This window comes from Dermochelys coriacea, chromosome 2, assembly GCF_009764565.3.
Source record: "Dermochelys coriacea isolate rDerCor1 chromosome 2, rDerCor1.pri.v4, whole genome shotgun sequence".
NCBI classification, from domain to species: Eukaryota; Metazoa; Chordata; order Testudines; family Dermochelyidae; genus Dermochelys; species Dermochelys coriacea.
In genome coordinates, this window is record NC_050069.1 from 206,106,529 (window position 1) to 206,122,394 (window position 15,866).

The 15,866-nt window shown below is 43.3% G+C and overlaps 2 protein-coding genes across 10 annotated transcripts in view; one reads left to right on the forward strand and one right to left on the reverse strand.

Annotated features, from left to right (window-relative positions):
• SCRN1 (secernin 1) overlaps window positions 1-15,866 on the forward strand; it is an 87,932-nt gene that overhangs the window by 62,711 nt on the left and 9,355 nt on the right. For 5 of the 6 annotated variants that reach the window (XM_038389750.2, XM_043509118.1, XM_043509117.1 and 2 more), the window contains one exon: window positions 318-4,755. The exons of the other annotated variant lie outside the window; for it this stretch is intronic. The gene's annotated coding sequence lies outside the window, so the exon portion shown is untranslated. Of the gene's footprint in view, window positions 1-317; window positions 4,756-15,866 lie in introns of those variants that run through there. 6 annotated transcript variants of the gene reach the window in all.
• Window positions 1-15,866, reverse strand: part of WIPF3 (WAS/WASL interacting protein family member 3) — a 74,087-nt gene that overhangs the window by 7,224 nt on the left and 50,997 nt on the right. For 2 of the 4 annotated variants that reach the window (XM_043509113.1, XM_043509114.1), the window contains exons 5-8: window positions 14,862-15,569; window positions 13,031-13,186; window positions 11,732-11,833; window positions 7,247-10,195 (exon numbers count right to left, since the gene is read on the reverse strand). In XM_043509113.1, coding sequence (XP_043365048.1) covers window positions 10,155-10,195; window positions 11,732-11,833; window positions 13,031-13,186; window positions 14,862-15,569 — 1,007 coding nt within the window. In that variant the 3' untranslated portion in view covers window positions 7,247-10,154. The other 2 variants (XR_006279340.1, XR_006279341.1) reach the window with 2 other exon arrangements.

Consider the following 15,866-nt stretch of genomic DNA (forward strand, 5'->3'; position numbering starts at 1 on the left):
ATTTTGATTTAGAAACTAAATTGTCTGCTAAGTTGTCAGAAAGGCAGCTCATCTGCACATGTATAAATAAGATGTATAAATAGAAGACTTAGTTTGATTCTAATTGTGCTGGTATAACTTCAGTGGTGTTACTCCTGGTTTACACCACTTTAAATTATTGTAGAATCAGGCCTCCATTATCTTTATTTCCCTTTTGATACCTCTCTGAATGGATTGTCTCAAAAGTCTTTGTCCTTTATGTAATGTTATAGCCTCTCTTAGTTTTCCATTTGATTGTTGCTGTACGTGGATTTTAATCCACTGTTATCTCATTTCAGCCACAGTGGACACCGTTAGCCTTTTCACAAGAAGACTCTATAGTTCTTCGAGCCTTGAAAGATAGTCTCCAGTCCACATAGCTGAATTTGCAGGAGGAAAACAAACAAAAAGCCTTCTATCTTCTAGAAAAATGTTCCTCAGTAGCTATATCGAGTTAACAAAATTGCTTTCCTTTGTCCAATCATGTGGTGGTCCTGTTCTGTGTGTAGTGAAAGGAGAGAGTCACTGATTGGACCATGTGTGCATGCCAGCTAATATAGTGCAGAATGTTTCATTGTTTGGGCAACAAAAAATTAAAACAAAGAATAACTTCAATCCAGTGTAATTTCCATATAATCTTTTAAAGCAAACAAATGTTTTTGTTTGTTTTTATTCCTTCCCCTCCCCCCCGTATAGCTCAGGCTAGCTAGCTCAAATGCTTAGAATTTCATCAGGTAAGTGTACGCTTCCCACTTCACATTGGAAACTACAGAGGTTTTAAAAACAAAAACAACAGCATCTGACAGTCTGAATTAGAGATAAGTCCTGGTTCTGAGCTTGCTTCTGTAACTCTGTTGGCTGCAATGGAGCCACTCCTGACTTATGCCAGAACACGAGCAGAATCATGCCCCGGGGCTCAGTGCTGCCCTCATCTGTTCATACTTTGGAAAAACAACTATTGCACTTGTGATGTCTGGTAGGTTTTTTTTTTCTTTTCTTTCCCTAGATTCATAGTACTGTGTATTGCAGGCAGAATCAAATGAAGTGCCTGGTACATTGTGTAATCAGATGACTCCATTGATAGACACAGCGATGTAGTGACAGCTCAGTCAGAACACTTTTTTTGTTCGAATAGAGGCTGGGTGTTGAAAATAAAATTAGGGACAGTAGTCTGGCTGTGGGACCATATTGCTGTATGAAAGACAATTCTGTGAGCTCTCCAAATGGTATGTGCTGTTTACACCCGGAGGAAATCTCCAATTATTTAGTACAAGAAAAAGGAAACGATTGTGACTGAACTGTTGCTTACACCTTGCAAGGCACAAATTCACAGCGAAGCTAAGATCTGAATGTTATTCCTTTACACTCTGCAGGGAGGAGGATACAAATGGTTTATTAGCAGTTTTTCATCAGCATTCAACCGCCATTTTACCCTCTACATTCATATTTGGATTCATGTGACTCCAGTGATTATCTACTTTTCATGTGCTCTTGCCATAATTCCTTCACTTTAAGAAGTTAACCTAGTGCAGAGGGTGAGCATTGATCAAGGAAACCTTCTTAACTCATGACATGAGGGACAATATTAGAGCTGGGTGGAGATAAGGTGTTAATTCCCACCCATTGAAATTTTGCAGCAGCATGAACAAACAAGTTTTTCTTTTGGAGGGAGGTTGAGGATTGAGAAGAAAAGCCCCTACTGAGGAACTGAAGTTTTTCAGAAGGGGAGTATCAGTTTACCACCCTTTTGACACTGACCCCTAGAAAATATGTAGCTCTCAGATGCTTGGAATCAGCATCAAACATCTTACAAACAGTGTAAGGAAGTTTTTACTAATGCTTCATCTGCCACTTGCAGCTCTAAATCTATTCAGCAGACACGCAAGTCTATATTTATGCTGTGGCTACACAAAGCTACACAAAGCATATACAGCCATAAAATGATGCCTTTCAATTTTCTTGCTTTCTGTTAAACTCCTGTAGTGGCTTTATCAGATCTCCTCAAACAACAGTATTATTGGCTATTGTAGAATACAGGCTATTGTAGTATACAAAAACAGGCTATTGTAGAATACAATTTCAAAAAGATCTGCCAGTGAAATACATCTGGGCTCAAACTGATTTTCTGATTGTTATTGCTTTTTCCCTTTAATTCTCTTTGTATCCCCTTTTGGGTTTTTTATGCGTCTTTGTTTTTTGAATTTACCGCCCTTCTTCCATAAGTACTATAATTCCAACTTGCTTGAAATGGAAAAAAGGACAGAGGTGATCCACACCTTTTTAGGAGTCCTACACTCCATGCCCTTGACTTTGCAGGTAACATTGAACATGTCTCTTAGGCTGTGTAGCTGCCACTGCAAATGTAAGACAGTGGCCACTAAACAAAGTATCCAGGTAACCTCAGTAACTGTTCAGAGGTGAGCCACTGTGTACTTACGATGTTTTACAGTTTTGTAGTGCATGAGATAGCTATAATAACCATATTTTATAGTGTGTTTCTGTAATTCTTTTAATATGCTGTGCAATACAGCACAGCCAGGGAGCTGTGGGGGAGGGGAGATGTATAAGCCCTAGCCTAATTAAGGTGTGGTTCCCTGTAGAAAAGGGAAGGTTACTTCAGGTTAATAGGTCACCTGTAGTCAATTAAGGCCCCATCAGGAACCTAATAAAACCACCCTGCTTCAGGCAGAGAAGGTGGTGTGAGGAAGGAGAAAGGACTGGGATTTGGAGGTGTGTTGCTGAGAATTGAAAGATCAGAGAACTGGAGGAAGGGAGACTCTCTCTCTCTCTCTCTCTCTCTCCCAGCATCAAGGACTGAGGGTAAGAAACTTGCAGGGGTTGAGAGGGGCTAGGGCTTAGAGTGAGGAGCAGACCCACTTCCCTCCTCTACCACCTTCCAGGGCCACTAGTGGGGCCCTTGGTGCTCCAACAGCAGGGACAAGGGGTGGTGTCCTAGCGTGTGTGCCCCCCACCAAGAAAAGCATGGAACTCACCAAAGCAACATTGGCCATTTTGCTACAGCTGCTGTACATTGAATCATCAGTGATTTAAAACAGCCAAAGCAGTATTGTGCATATTCAAAAAAACTGCATCCATAACTTAAGAAGTGCCAAAGAGGCCAGTATTCAGCAGAATATATAATACAAATGTGTCTTGCCAAAGCAAGGTAAATGTAATGCAAACATAGCCAAGTAATGACTGACTGGAGTTTAAAGTTTGCTTGTCATATTCTGAAATAAAATAAAGATGACAAGAACATTCTTTGGCACACACAGTCTCAAAATGTGACACTGAATGACAGTGTCAACCATTTCATATAGTCAATATTCTAAAACTATACCCAAACCATGGAATCCACCAGCTACTGGCTAGACAGGCTTGTGCATTAGGGAAATGCAGGCAGGCAGGACTTATTGTGCCTTTTGCGCAAATGTGTTGGATTCTCTTACATGTGAGTAACTAATTTAGTGTGTGTAATCATGTTTTATGTTGCTTAGGTGTAATGACTGCTGTGTTGTGGTAAATAAAATTAACGCAAGTATATGCTCTTGGAAATAACTGAGTATATACTGATTCACTGAAGAAGAGCTGGTCCACTTATGAACAAATAAGTAAAATGTCTCAAAGACCCTTGTGTTCAACTTTTTTTTTTTTTTTTAAAGTTCATCCTCTATCTTGCTTCTGTAAGTGCTCTCTGTGTACTGCAGCCGTGGTTAAAAAAGGCAAAATCTAATTTCTGAAACCAGATATTGTACTTGGCTCCTCTATTTGTAAGACAGGAGTTCTGCTCTAAAAGCACACAACTGAGATGAAAATGCAAGTGTTCTTGTTCTTGCACATTAAGGCTCTGATCCTGCAACTTACTCACCATGGACAGAATGCTGTGTCTCTTGACTTCAGTGGGCCTTGATGTGGTTCAGGGATGCTCCTGCATGAAGTCACTTGCAGGATTGGGGCCTCCAAGGGTTTATCTCACAGCCTGTGGCATAGAATCTCTGAGATGGGGGCAACAGACCTTGGGCTTGTGCTCCAGTGCTAAAGACACCTGTGTAGATATTGCAGCATAAGCTAGAGCTTAGGCTCTGAAACCCACCCCTAGATTTCAGAGCCTGAGCCTGAACATCAACATAGCTATTTACAGTAGCATAGGGCAAGCCGAAGTCTGTCAACCCAGGCTCAGACTTCTGGCTGCTGTTTGCTGCGTAGATGTACCGTGATTGTCCACAACTGAAGCTCTTGTACTAAACCTGCCCTGAATGATGCTGACAAGCATTACGTGAAACACAGTATGTCGTAAATTAAAATACGTGTGCTGATTTGCTAAATTCTAAAGATGTTTAATGCTTGCAGGATAAAGACACTAAACCTCAAAGCCAGTGGAGTGGGTGGCACAGTGGCATTGTTTCACATCCATGCTGAATTCTGGCTTAGCTATGTTGAGCCAAAGGGAGCAGGGAATAAAGATGTGTACTCTTAAATAGAGTGCACTGTTTTGTATTGTTCTCTGAAGCTATGCTCACCATTTCATGCAGCTATTGGCACACATCAGCCGTGTTCCCTGTCTGGAGGTGTGTCAAGACGTATGCCTTCAGACTGAATCAAGGCACTGCAAAGCTTGGGCTAATTTTCTTGTGGGAACTAATAAGTAGAGTTTTGCAATCATCCTATGGGAATTATGTATCTGCTGGGAACTACTGTTTGGCAAAAGTAATAAATAAATACATCTCAGCACCATGAGCCAGGTAATTTATTTTGTACAAAAAATTTTACCCTGCAAAGTCCCTTTTGAGCCAGGTGCTCTCTGGCCTTTACCTTCATGCATAGTAGTGATATTCTATAAAGGGCTGAGGTAGAGACCCTCTCTTGTGTGTACAAGAATATCACTGCATGCACGTCTCCCATAATACTGGAGAAAGCAATACCCTCTTTAGTTACTGATTGGTTGTTGAGTCAGTGCCTTACTGACTGGGCAGAAGCATCAAGCACTCAAATAGTCATGGATGCTGAACCACCATACTGTAGAGGTACCCTACATGTGTGTTTGTATCATCTATATTTTTAAATTTCTATGGGCACATTCATCTATGTACACCAGCACAACAATGTAGTTCAGCACATGGAGGTCAGTTCCCTGCTACCTCAGCCTCTGATAGTCAACATCCACTTTCTCCCACCCTTTCCATGTGTTCAAATGTGTAAAGTCAGCCAGCACCATGCATTGTATAAAAAGGTAGCGGGATGGAGTTTTGGATACAGAGGAATTTTAAGTAGTTAAGGTTAGATTCAGGAAAGGATTTAAGCACTTAAACCCCAGATTTAGGGATCCTGCCATTCACAAAAATCTCTGCTCATGTGCCACAGCACCAACTCTGACCCCTAGAGGCAGGCCTAGACAAACAGACTAGGGGGAGTAAGGATGACTCCCTCATAACTTTTAGCCCACTAGTTAGGGAACTCAGCTGAGATCTGGGAGCTCCCTGGACTATGGGATAGTCTGATGTGGTACTTCCTTAATCCATCCTCTTGAAGCTGTTCCACTGTAGATAATTTTAAAAAGAAAAAGGCATTTGGGCCAACAACAAAGTGTATGCAAGCATGAGACTCACTGTAGTGTGGTTGCTAGAGAAATCACAGGGGAGACCTAGAAGCCAGTGCTCCTGCTCCAGTGACTTTTTAAAAATTTTTTTATCCACAGTGGAACAGCTTCAAGAGGAGAGAGAAGTGGCCCTCTCAGAATATCCCACTGGAAAGGTGGCAGACACCTGTTCAAAGGCCTTCTCCCTCTCAGGTGACTTCAACCAGAGTTTTCCAATATCCTACATTAGTATCCTAACCTTAGACACAGGCTCCCTTCTCCTCCCACACTTCGACCTGAAGTGGCATAGGCATCTAACTCCAAAAAAGGGAGTGGCAGCTGAGAATCGCAAGGCACCCCCCTGCAGCCTAGACTTAAATGTCTACTGCAGAGGGGTGGGGATTGGGACCTCCTATTGGCTAGCTTCCATGAGGCACCATCTAGTGGCCAGGTTATCAAAACAATTTTTGGTGGCCGCACTGACACTTTTCCCTAAAAATTAATTAAATTTAGGAAAAACAAATAGGCACAGATACACATCCAAATAATTGTAATTTATATATGGAGGGGTATATTGTAGACTTGATGATAAAAAAATAATACTGTGAAAAGTGATTTTGTTAATATCGCTTTTCACAGCACATCTAGTAGCTACCTGGGAGGCTGTGAAAAGTGATACTTGCATGTGTTTGTTAATATCACTTTTCCTCGGCAAGCCCCAGGACCCAGCAGTGGGGGCCAGAGATGATGGTGGGATGGATGCAGGTTAGGGGAGGCAGCAGGGTCCAGGGGCAATGGGGGTGGTTGATGAGCTTTGTTGCTGCATGGTCAGAGCCAGGGGTTGGTGTCTGCTGCCATGTGACCAGGGCAGAGCCGGGGACAGGAGCTGTGTGGCTGGAGCCAGAGATTAGAGCCTGCTGCTTCACAGCTGGTGCTATGGTCAGAGTCCAGGGCCTCTGCCTACCACCACATGGCCAGAACCCGTGGCTGGAGCCAGGAGTCCACGCCCCCCACTGTGTAGCTGGAGCCAGCATTTGCTGCTGAGCGGCCCGGGGTCAGCACCGGCTGCCACATGGCCAGAGGCCAGGACCAGAGCTGTCTGTTGGCACATGCAGCTGGGGCAGGGGATCGGCATCAGGGCCATGCGGCCGGAGCTGGGGGTCAGCACCTGTCACCGCACGGCTGGAGCCAAGGGTTGGCACCTGAAGCCCCACAGTCAGAGCTTGCTGCCGTATGGCCGGGGGCCAGCACCTACCACTGGCCAGCCGGAGGCCAGGACCAGAACCAGCACCCGCTACTGCACTGCCAGAACTGGGGTCCAGAGGCAGAAGCCCTGCAGCCAGAGCCTGAAGCCCCATGGTTAGAGCCTGCTGTGGCTTGGTGCCTGGGGCCAGCATCTGCCACTGCATGGCCAGAAACCAAGACAGAGTCGGGGATCAGTACCTGCCAGAACCAGGGACCGAAGGCTGAAGCCCTGCCAGGGCTGCATGGCCGGATCTTACTGAGTCAGTACCTGCCACCCTATGGTTGGAGCCCAGGGCTGCATGTCTAGGCTCCTGAAGTCCCATCGCTGGAGCCTGCTGCCCAAAACCCCTTCTCCCAAAGTGGGTCCATCTCCATTTAATGCACACAAGTTAAAGTACAAAGGAGAACTAATCTACAAAGACACTTTTTTTAGAAATCCTTATAAAATATTTGTTGCACAGTATTACAGGGTTCAGTACAGATGAGAATAGGCAAGAAATCATACTCCACATTTGCTTTTAATGCACAATGCCAATAATACTGTAGCAGAATACTATTCCTGAATAGTCTTATATTAGACTTTCTGTAAGAAAAGATGCAATGCCCATGTTGACGCCTACCTAAATTTGACTATTTTATATGCTCAAGCACAGTTAACTATTGTAATTACAATACTGGTGACAGCATTTATTTTTCAATATGTCACACACACAGGCAAACTATTTATTAAGAGATCAGTACAGGCAAGAAAAAAAGCCCGGAGGGGGTTATGTTTCAGAAGCCCTGTGGTGCTGCTGCATTCTACAGTGAAAAAGCTGTTCTGCCAGGTGGTAATTCAGTGGCTCCAGAACCTCACTCTGAACTTAGGGCCAGATTCACTGCTGTGGTCCGGGGCTCCAGCAATGTAAAGTAGCTGTCAAATTGCTAGAGTTCACTGATGAATCTGGTCCCAAGCCCTTCGGGGGGGAGAGGGGTAGTATATTAAGTATAAGTAGGTACCTGCAGCCCACTTATCCATCCATGAATGACTCCACACACAGTTACCTTCTTTTTGTTGACCAGTCAGGCACCATGTGAACAACTTCCCCACCCCCAATTGTTAACAGCAGAGTTGCTGGGATCTTCTTTACCTGATATTCTTAAAGTCCAGCTAGTTACAAGGGCATGACCACTTCTGCCTTCCTTAGTATTTAGGTGGTGGTGACAAGGCTACTAGCTAACTTTGCAGAAAAAGGCACTATCCAGAGATAGACAGCAAAGGGGCAGAACTACACCCCTAAACTGGATTTAACATACCTGCTAGATTTGCAATTTGGGATGCTGCAGAGTTTATGCAAATAAGGCTTAAATTTCATATGCATATTTGAATAGTCATAACTCCATCAGCTTTCCCCAGCCCACACCATCAAATCTAGCCATCCTCCTAAAATCTACCCTGCTCTGGCTCCATATTTGGGTTTCCTCCCTTGGAGATCACTACCACCTCTGCTAACCTAGGGAGGGGTCCAGGTTGTCTCCTCCCCACAAGGTTGTACTGAAATGGAAGCCAGAATCTTGATCCCTTTCTAGCCTACCTCCCTTCTCTGATCTGCAGCCTGCTGCTCCCCCTCCTGGCTACTGCTTGCAGAATCAGTTCTGTTTTAAGCTAAGCAGCCACTGCTCCCCTGAAAAGAGGATTAATGAGAAGTTGCCTGCCAGAGTGCAGAACCTCTGGAATGATTTCAGGAACACTCCCCCCCATACTCCTGGGCTTTGAAAAACAAGAGATTAAGGCTACTTTGTGAGAACTCAGGACCAGGGTCCTAAAATTGAGTTTCCAAGGGAAACAACACGTGAATTAAGAGACTGATTGAAGCACTCTTAACCCGGCCATTTTTATTGTATAACTTTAAGCCAATCAGAGACAAGCCAACATATAGATGCACCTGCAAGGAAAAGTCTGATTTCCAGTGTGGTAATTAAGGTAACCTGCATGAGCTCACCATCCTGTCAGCTACCCCGGCAACTGGCAGAAAGGAGAGGAGAATTTTTGGCACCTGTGGCAAACTGAGGTATCTTGGGAATCAATCTGCAGTTCCAGACTGCAGCCCTTCACAGCTCACATTGAGTGAAAAGAGCTGCATGGAGCATATAAATGAAGGAGGAGTTCTGGCAATTGCTCGCAGAGCTGTTCAAAGGAGATTGGTGAGAATGAGCAATACCAGTTGTCATCTTTCTAGTATTTAGCTATTAAATACTTCTTTAGCTAACTGGAGAGGGGCACGTTGGGGATTATGGGGGGTGAGGGAATGACAATGTCTAGAAAGCCTGTCAGACAAGTGACAGGTGGGCTCCTGGCTAGCAGCAGCAATAAGCAATATTTAAAGAGAAAATCTATACTGTACAAAAGGGCCACATGTTAGAGACATGATGGTCCAGCTGTGCCCTTGTGTACACACATGCTGGCAAATGCATTCATCCCAGTTTTGTTTCCTGACCTAGGAGAAGCACTTTGGAAAAGCTTTGTCTTGTTGCTAACGCATGGCAATGCTGTTAGGCAGTCTAGCCCAGGTACTCATGTTCCAGCTCATTCCCTTCTGACAGGTACACCCACTAGCAAACCTGAGATAGAGTAGCATACTGTGTGCAGTGGTGTCTGCAGCCCCTTTTTCTTGCCTATATATATGTTTGACCAATAGATCCCTGTAATTATGGACCCCTCTGTGGTAATATTGAGGAAGAAGCCATTTTGTAGCAGGTTGCGGGGGGGGAAAAGGGGCAGTAGGTAGGAAACAGGAAGTAAAGTAACTTACAATGAGATTATAAAGTCATGCCAAAAACCATACAATATATAGAGTATCTTATTTTTCAGATAGCTAATTGAAAATTCCTCTAAATATAATTAGAGCTCTCTGGGGGAATACTAAAAATATTTAAAAGGTGAGGAGGAAAAATGAGTATTTAATGCATGGAATACTGTTTGAGATGATATCTTGATGATGATTTGAATGAGAATTACATAGTGAGCACTACTAAAGAATTTAAATCTCATGGTGCTTGGTTTTAAAAATTCCTGAAGTATAGTATCCAACAATAATTTAAAAGCCTGTGCCAGCACTCTCCTCTATTGCCATACGATGACTAGGCTAGTTCAGAGAATGCATAATTAAAGTATTTCTTTTTTCCAGTTAAAAATATCAATCAGTGATGCTGCATCATTGGATTGTTAAAATATAATCTCTACTCATTTAACAAAACCTCCTCTGTTTTATACATTATCTTGTTATCTTCACCCTCCTGTGTAGTTCTGCACCAGAGATCTGTTAGAGGGATCTTCTCATCTCATATGTGTTCTTAGTGGTGGATTTTTAGGGGTATCTGTAAGATACATAGGATACCATCTATTACAGGATGTCCATTGTTTCTATATATGCTTACAGTACATCATACAATGCCCCTGCATAGAAACTGGGAACAGTCTAAGAAAAGTAGTGCCAGCATGAAGATTTCAGGGGTAGGGAGTTGTCTAACGTAATACAGAACACATGGGATCTATACAAATAGTAGCTTGGACGGTTAGGATAGGAACTTTTGTGATTTTATTTATCTATTTTTAAATGCCTATTTTCAAAGCTGGGTGGGTGAAGTTGTGCTCCCAAAACACAGTGATATGATTTTTCAAAGGCTGAGCACCGTATCTCCCAGCGTATTGGTGCTTCGAGAATCTGTCATTCTTATCTAGGTGCCAAAATATAGAGTTAGGATGCAACTTTAAGCACTCAGGTTTGAAATCTTGGAACTGTCTTTTATATTCGTATATAGCAATTACAGGTTCAGTAAGCCACAGTTCATTTCTGAAATCATCTGTTTATGAACACATTAAGGCTAAGTCAAGACCATGCTAAGTCTGTTTACATAACATTTTTTAACTTAAGAGCTTCCTACTTAAATAATGTAATGAATACTGGTGGCATGTAAGCCCATGTTACTGTTTGGTCTTTGCCATAAAAATAAAGGGAAGGGTAAACGCCTTTAAAATCCCTCCTGGCCAGAGGAAAAACCCTTTCACCTGTAAAGGGTCTGTCTGGCTGTGTGATGCTTTTGCCGGGGACAGAACAGGAATGGAGTCTTAAAACTTAGTAAGTAATCTAGCTAGATATGCGTTAGATTATGATTTCTTTAAATGGCTGAGAAAATAAGCTGTGCTGAATAGAATGGATGTTTTTGTAACTTAAGGTTTTGCCTAGAGGGATTCTCCATGTTTTGAATCTAATTACCCTGTAAGGTATTTACCATCCTGATTTTACAGAGGTGATTCTTTTTACTGTTTCTTCTATTAAAATTCTTCTGGTAAGAAACTGAATGCTTTTTTCATTGTTCTTAAGATCCAAGGGTTTGGGTCTGTGGTCACCTATGCAAATTGGTGAGGATTTTTATCAAGCCTTTCCCAGGCAGGGGGGTGCAAGGCTTTGGTGAGGATTTTGGGGGGGAAAACGTTTCTAAACAACTCTTTCCCAGTAACCAGTTAAACGTTTGGTGGCAGTGAAAGTCCAAGAGCAAAGGGTAAAATAGTTTGTATCTTGCGGAAGTTTTAACCTAAGCTGGTAAAAGTAAGCTTAGGTGGTTTTCATGCAGGTCCCCACATCTGTACCCTAGAGTTCAGAGTGGGGAAGGAGCCTTGACAGTCTTTTTCTAGAAACATTTTATAACTAAAGACAATAATGAATCATATCTTTGGGATTCATTATAACAGTAACACTGAAAGTATAACATGACATCCTAGCAACTCAATCATAATTTAACACTAAATTGTTGCCCAGTGTTACTTTATTTATATTCACATTGACATTTTTAACTACGTTGGAAAAACAGCTTTAATCCTGTCATGCTTGTACAAGATTTTTCAACACTTACCTCTAGATGCCTTGCTGGGATAAATTTTCTGAAATGGCTTGAATTCATCAGGAGGGGGGAATTCTTCCACAGAATGGAAAGTAAACTTAGACTCAAACTCATCTGGAGAATTAAAAAAAAAAGTATTACCTGGAAAATAAACTCTGGCCACCATTAACAAAGCTGGGTTACCACTGAAAGAAAATTGAGGCAGTTAACTATTACAGTTGAAGTGCCTGACTGATATCCCAGTGACGTTTACAGTGGTTCATGCTGTGGAAAAACTCCATCTTAAGTAGGATTATCTGGTTAATCACCCCTTTTTCGTTCACAACTGCACCATCCCAATACTAATCATATAACATGCCTGTGGCAATCACAGCAATTTTTTGACGTTAGAACCAGGGCCATCCCGAAGGGGGTGCGGAGCCTGGGGCAGAAGTGACGAATCAGTCACTTCCGGGACTGACTGGTCACTTCTGGGACCGACCATACTGGCCAATTGCGCCGGCCTGCAGAGCCCCCAAAGCGCAGGGCCTGGAGTGATCGCCCCGATTCGCCATACCCTAGGGACAACTCTGGTTAGGACAAAAAGGAAAGGAGTACTTGTGGCACCTTAGAGACTAACAAATTTATTAGAGCATAAGCTTTCGTGAGCTACAGCTCACTTCATCGGATGCATCGGATGAAGTGAGCTGTAGCTCACGACAGCTTATGCTCTAATAAATTTGTTAGTCTCTAAGGTGCCACAAGTACTCCTTTCCTTTTTGCGAATACAGACTAACACGGCTGCTACTCTGAAACCTGGTTAGGACAGTATTTGATATATTCTGACCTGGCTTTAGAGTAATGAAACAGCTAGAAACAAAGATAAGAACAAACAGCCAACTCACCAACCCACAAAAAAGTGTCCTTGGGAACCTCTGTCCTATAGAATTTATTGGGGATGAAGCCACTAGGCTTCTGTAGATATTACTCTAAAACTCAATATAATTTAATAGAAAGTTATTACTTTTGTATAGCATTTTGCACTGTCCTGTAGAATTTTATAGCAGGTGTCTACTTTTCTGATCTATCAGATAGTCCAAAAACCTAATAAGTTATAAATTTATTGTTGTATAAGGCTCTTCTACAGAGGAACACTACAGAGCATCTCTCAATATCTCTAGTTATACTGCTTTTTCACAGTGGACTTCATGCACCCTGGACTTTCAGTTACTGTAAGATTTGTGAGAGGTTTTTGATAGGATATAGATTTATCAGGCATTTGTGTAGAAATCTTTCAAGTACAGCGAAGAGGTTTAATTTAGAAAATATTACCAATGATGTGCATGTTTCCATTTCTGTGCTGTGGAAAGGGCTCACGGGCAACTGGCCAGGATGCAACTTGGGTATACGGACACTTGCTTGTAAGCTCAGTTGATGGAGATCTGGCTGGAGGTAGCGGAGGTGGAATTAACTTTCCAGTATGGCTTACTTAAAAAGAAGCAGAAAGCACAAAGATACAGGAATGAATGAATGAGTTCTTAAGACATTCCTTTGAAAAATGAACTGATAGGATTTTAGACCTGACACAATGTTTAGTTCAAAGCCAAATGGCACCATGGTAGGAGGTTACTTTATAGCTGTCACATTAGAATCGCTACAGCAGTAATGCTTGGATCTATTCTATACTCATCACTATCTCTGAATACCTGACCCATTATATTTAAAAGGGGTTTCCCTTAGCTTTAAAAAAAATATAGTCAATTAATTGTGATCTTTTACACGTTGTTATCAATATGTAAGGTTCAGCCCATACCCTTTAGCTGGTTTTTATTATGGGGAGCTGCATATTTCTCAGTTTTTTCCAACTGGCACTTCTGGTCTACAAGCAGCTGGAAATCCAGCTGCAGCCTGCCCCTCTCCACCTGTATCCTCTCTAAGTCTGCCTGTATATCTGTCCCCAATCCCTATTGCAATGATGCATTTGGTCTGGATGGAGCATGGAGGATGTTTCTATCAACCTCTTCTCTGCTTCTCTCCAAGGAGTTGGCTCTAAGATTTCTCCTGGGCTGGATTTTCTTTGTGAACCTGAACTACGAGTCTTCTTCCTCATCGGAATACAGCAACTTGGTTAGCTTTGCCTTCGTCCATTCTTCAGTGTTGAGCTGCCTTTCTCTACCGAGCGCAACTAGCTGCCTTCTCTTGAGTTGTTCATAACTCATTTTCCTGTCTTTCTTTTCACTGTTCCTTTCCCATAAAGACTATGCGACTTTTCTCTGTGCTTTGCCCTTCTACACTTTTCACTGCTGTTGGCACTTACGGAAAGTCACGCAGTCATAATCACACACACTGCCCCCCTGTATGTCACAGTTTCAGGGTAACTGCTCCTGTTTGCTGGGATATCTTCAGCAAGCCAGACTGCTTAAAAAAGGCCAGTGCCTGTGCTTTGCTTTCTCTCATAGGGCCATGATCAGTGTATTTTCCACAGTTATAAGCAATCACATTTATTGTTGAAGTAAAAGCATTACAGAGAAAACATTAAAACAATAAAAACTTACATGCATTTTAAAAAGCCTACCAGAGATCATCTCCAACTCCAAACTAGGGCTCTGGTAGGTTTTAATCTTTTGAAACTTACAACTAGGTTTTCCCCATGGTTAGAAGTTCATCTATCTTATAACCAGAACCCAGTCTGAATAGATTTGGTTTTTTTTGGTTTTTAAATACAGCTCAGGCCCTTTGATCTGGCCCTTCTGTAACGGGTAGTCAGCAGACAATGACCCTCTCCATAAGGGCTTAGCTTCAAAAAGCTGGGTTTTTGCATAACTGGAGTTAGGGAATTTGAATTAATCTCTCCCAAGGGATTCCCCAGGAAATCTACTTATTGTCCCAAAGTTGGTTCCAACCTGCTACACTGCTCAGCTCTCAGGAAGAGAGAGCCAAGCACTAATTAGTTTTCTCAGCAGTGTGGGAGACAGACCCACAGCAGGAGCAACTGCTCTCACTGAGTTCCCAGTGATCTATGCTTCCAAGTTTAGAGATCCTCTCTACACATGGGGCCTAGATCCTGCTCCAGACATCCTGTCTTCTGCCAATGTAGCTCCCAGACTAGGGTTGTACTTTTCTGTAGCCTTGTGTAGTTTGAAAACTCATTTTCAAAACTTACCTGCACCTCTGCCTTGTCTCTTCTTCTGCACTGCTGCAGCTGGCTGAGGGAAGGGTGGGGCAGGAGGGAGAGGCATGGACTGAATACCAGGTTTTTGGAACAGCAAATGTGGAGATTTGGGGGGCAGTGCGGGTGGAATGTCATGGCTGTTCACAGCACTGTTAAAGGTAGGGGAGGGTGGCAGCGGCAAGGATCCCCTTGATGAAGAAGAAGTAGGAGGTGGTGGTGGAGGTGGGGGAGGAGTTGGAGGCGGATAATCCCTCAAATCAGGCTGTGGGGGAGAAGTGCAATAGAAGTCAGTTGTTCTGACTGGCAATCCACAAGGCGGTGCCAGGGGCAGGGGAGGAGGCGGCAGGTATGAAGCTGTTGCTTGAACCTTGGCGGGCTTGTCACTCGGAGGAGGTGGTGGTGGAGGAGGAGGAACCACCAAATTCGGGGGTGACACTTTTGCAGATTTTTCCAGAAGAGAGGGAGGAGGTGGGAAAACAAGGGAAGGTTTGCTGGAAACTGGTGGAGGTGGGGGAGGGGCAGGCATGCTGGGCCGAGCTGGTCCTGCTCGTGGCCCACTGGGTAGCTCCGATGGGTGTGCTGCTCTTGGACAATCAAGCGGACTTGAAACATTACTGCTTGCTTTGGCATTGCCATTCAATGGGGATGGAGACTTTGGAGGAGGCACTCGTACTCCAGGCAGCTGCCCAGCCTTGCCAGCTGGAAAACAAAACCACAAGCCTCAAGGTAGATCATGAAAGACCAACACATAAGCATGGTTTCAAATAGTCAGATAAAAACAGCGCAGAAAAGGAGCTGGTCCTATTTGCCCAATAAAACTTTTACTAAAATACTGCAAGGGATTTGACACACTTCCCCACCACGCAAGTGCCGTAAATAGTATTTCTGCAATGGACAATCTCTAACTTGAGAGGGTTGAGAAGGCAGTGTGTTCCAGGGGATTGGACTGGAACTGAGGAGACCTCTGCCACTGGCCTGCTGGGTGACAGTGAGCAA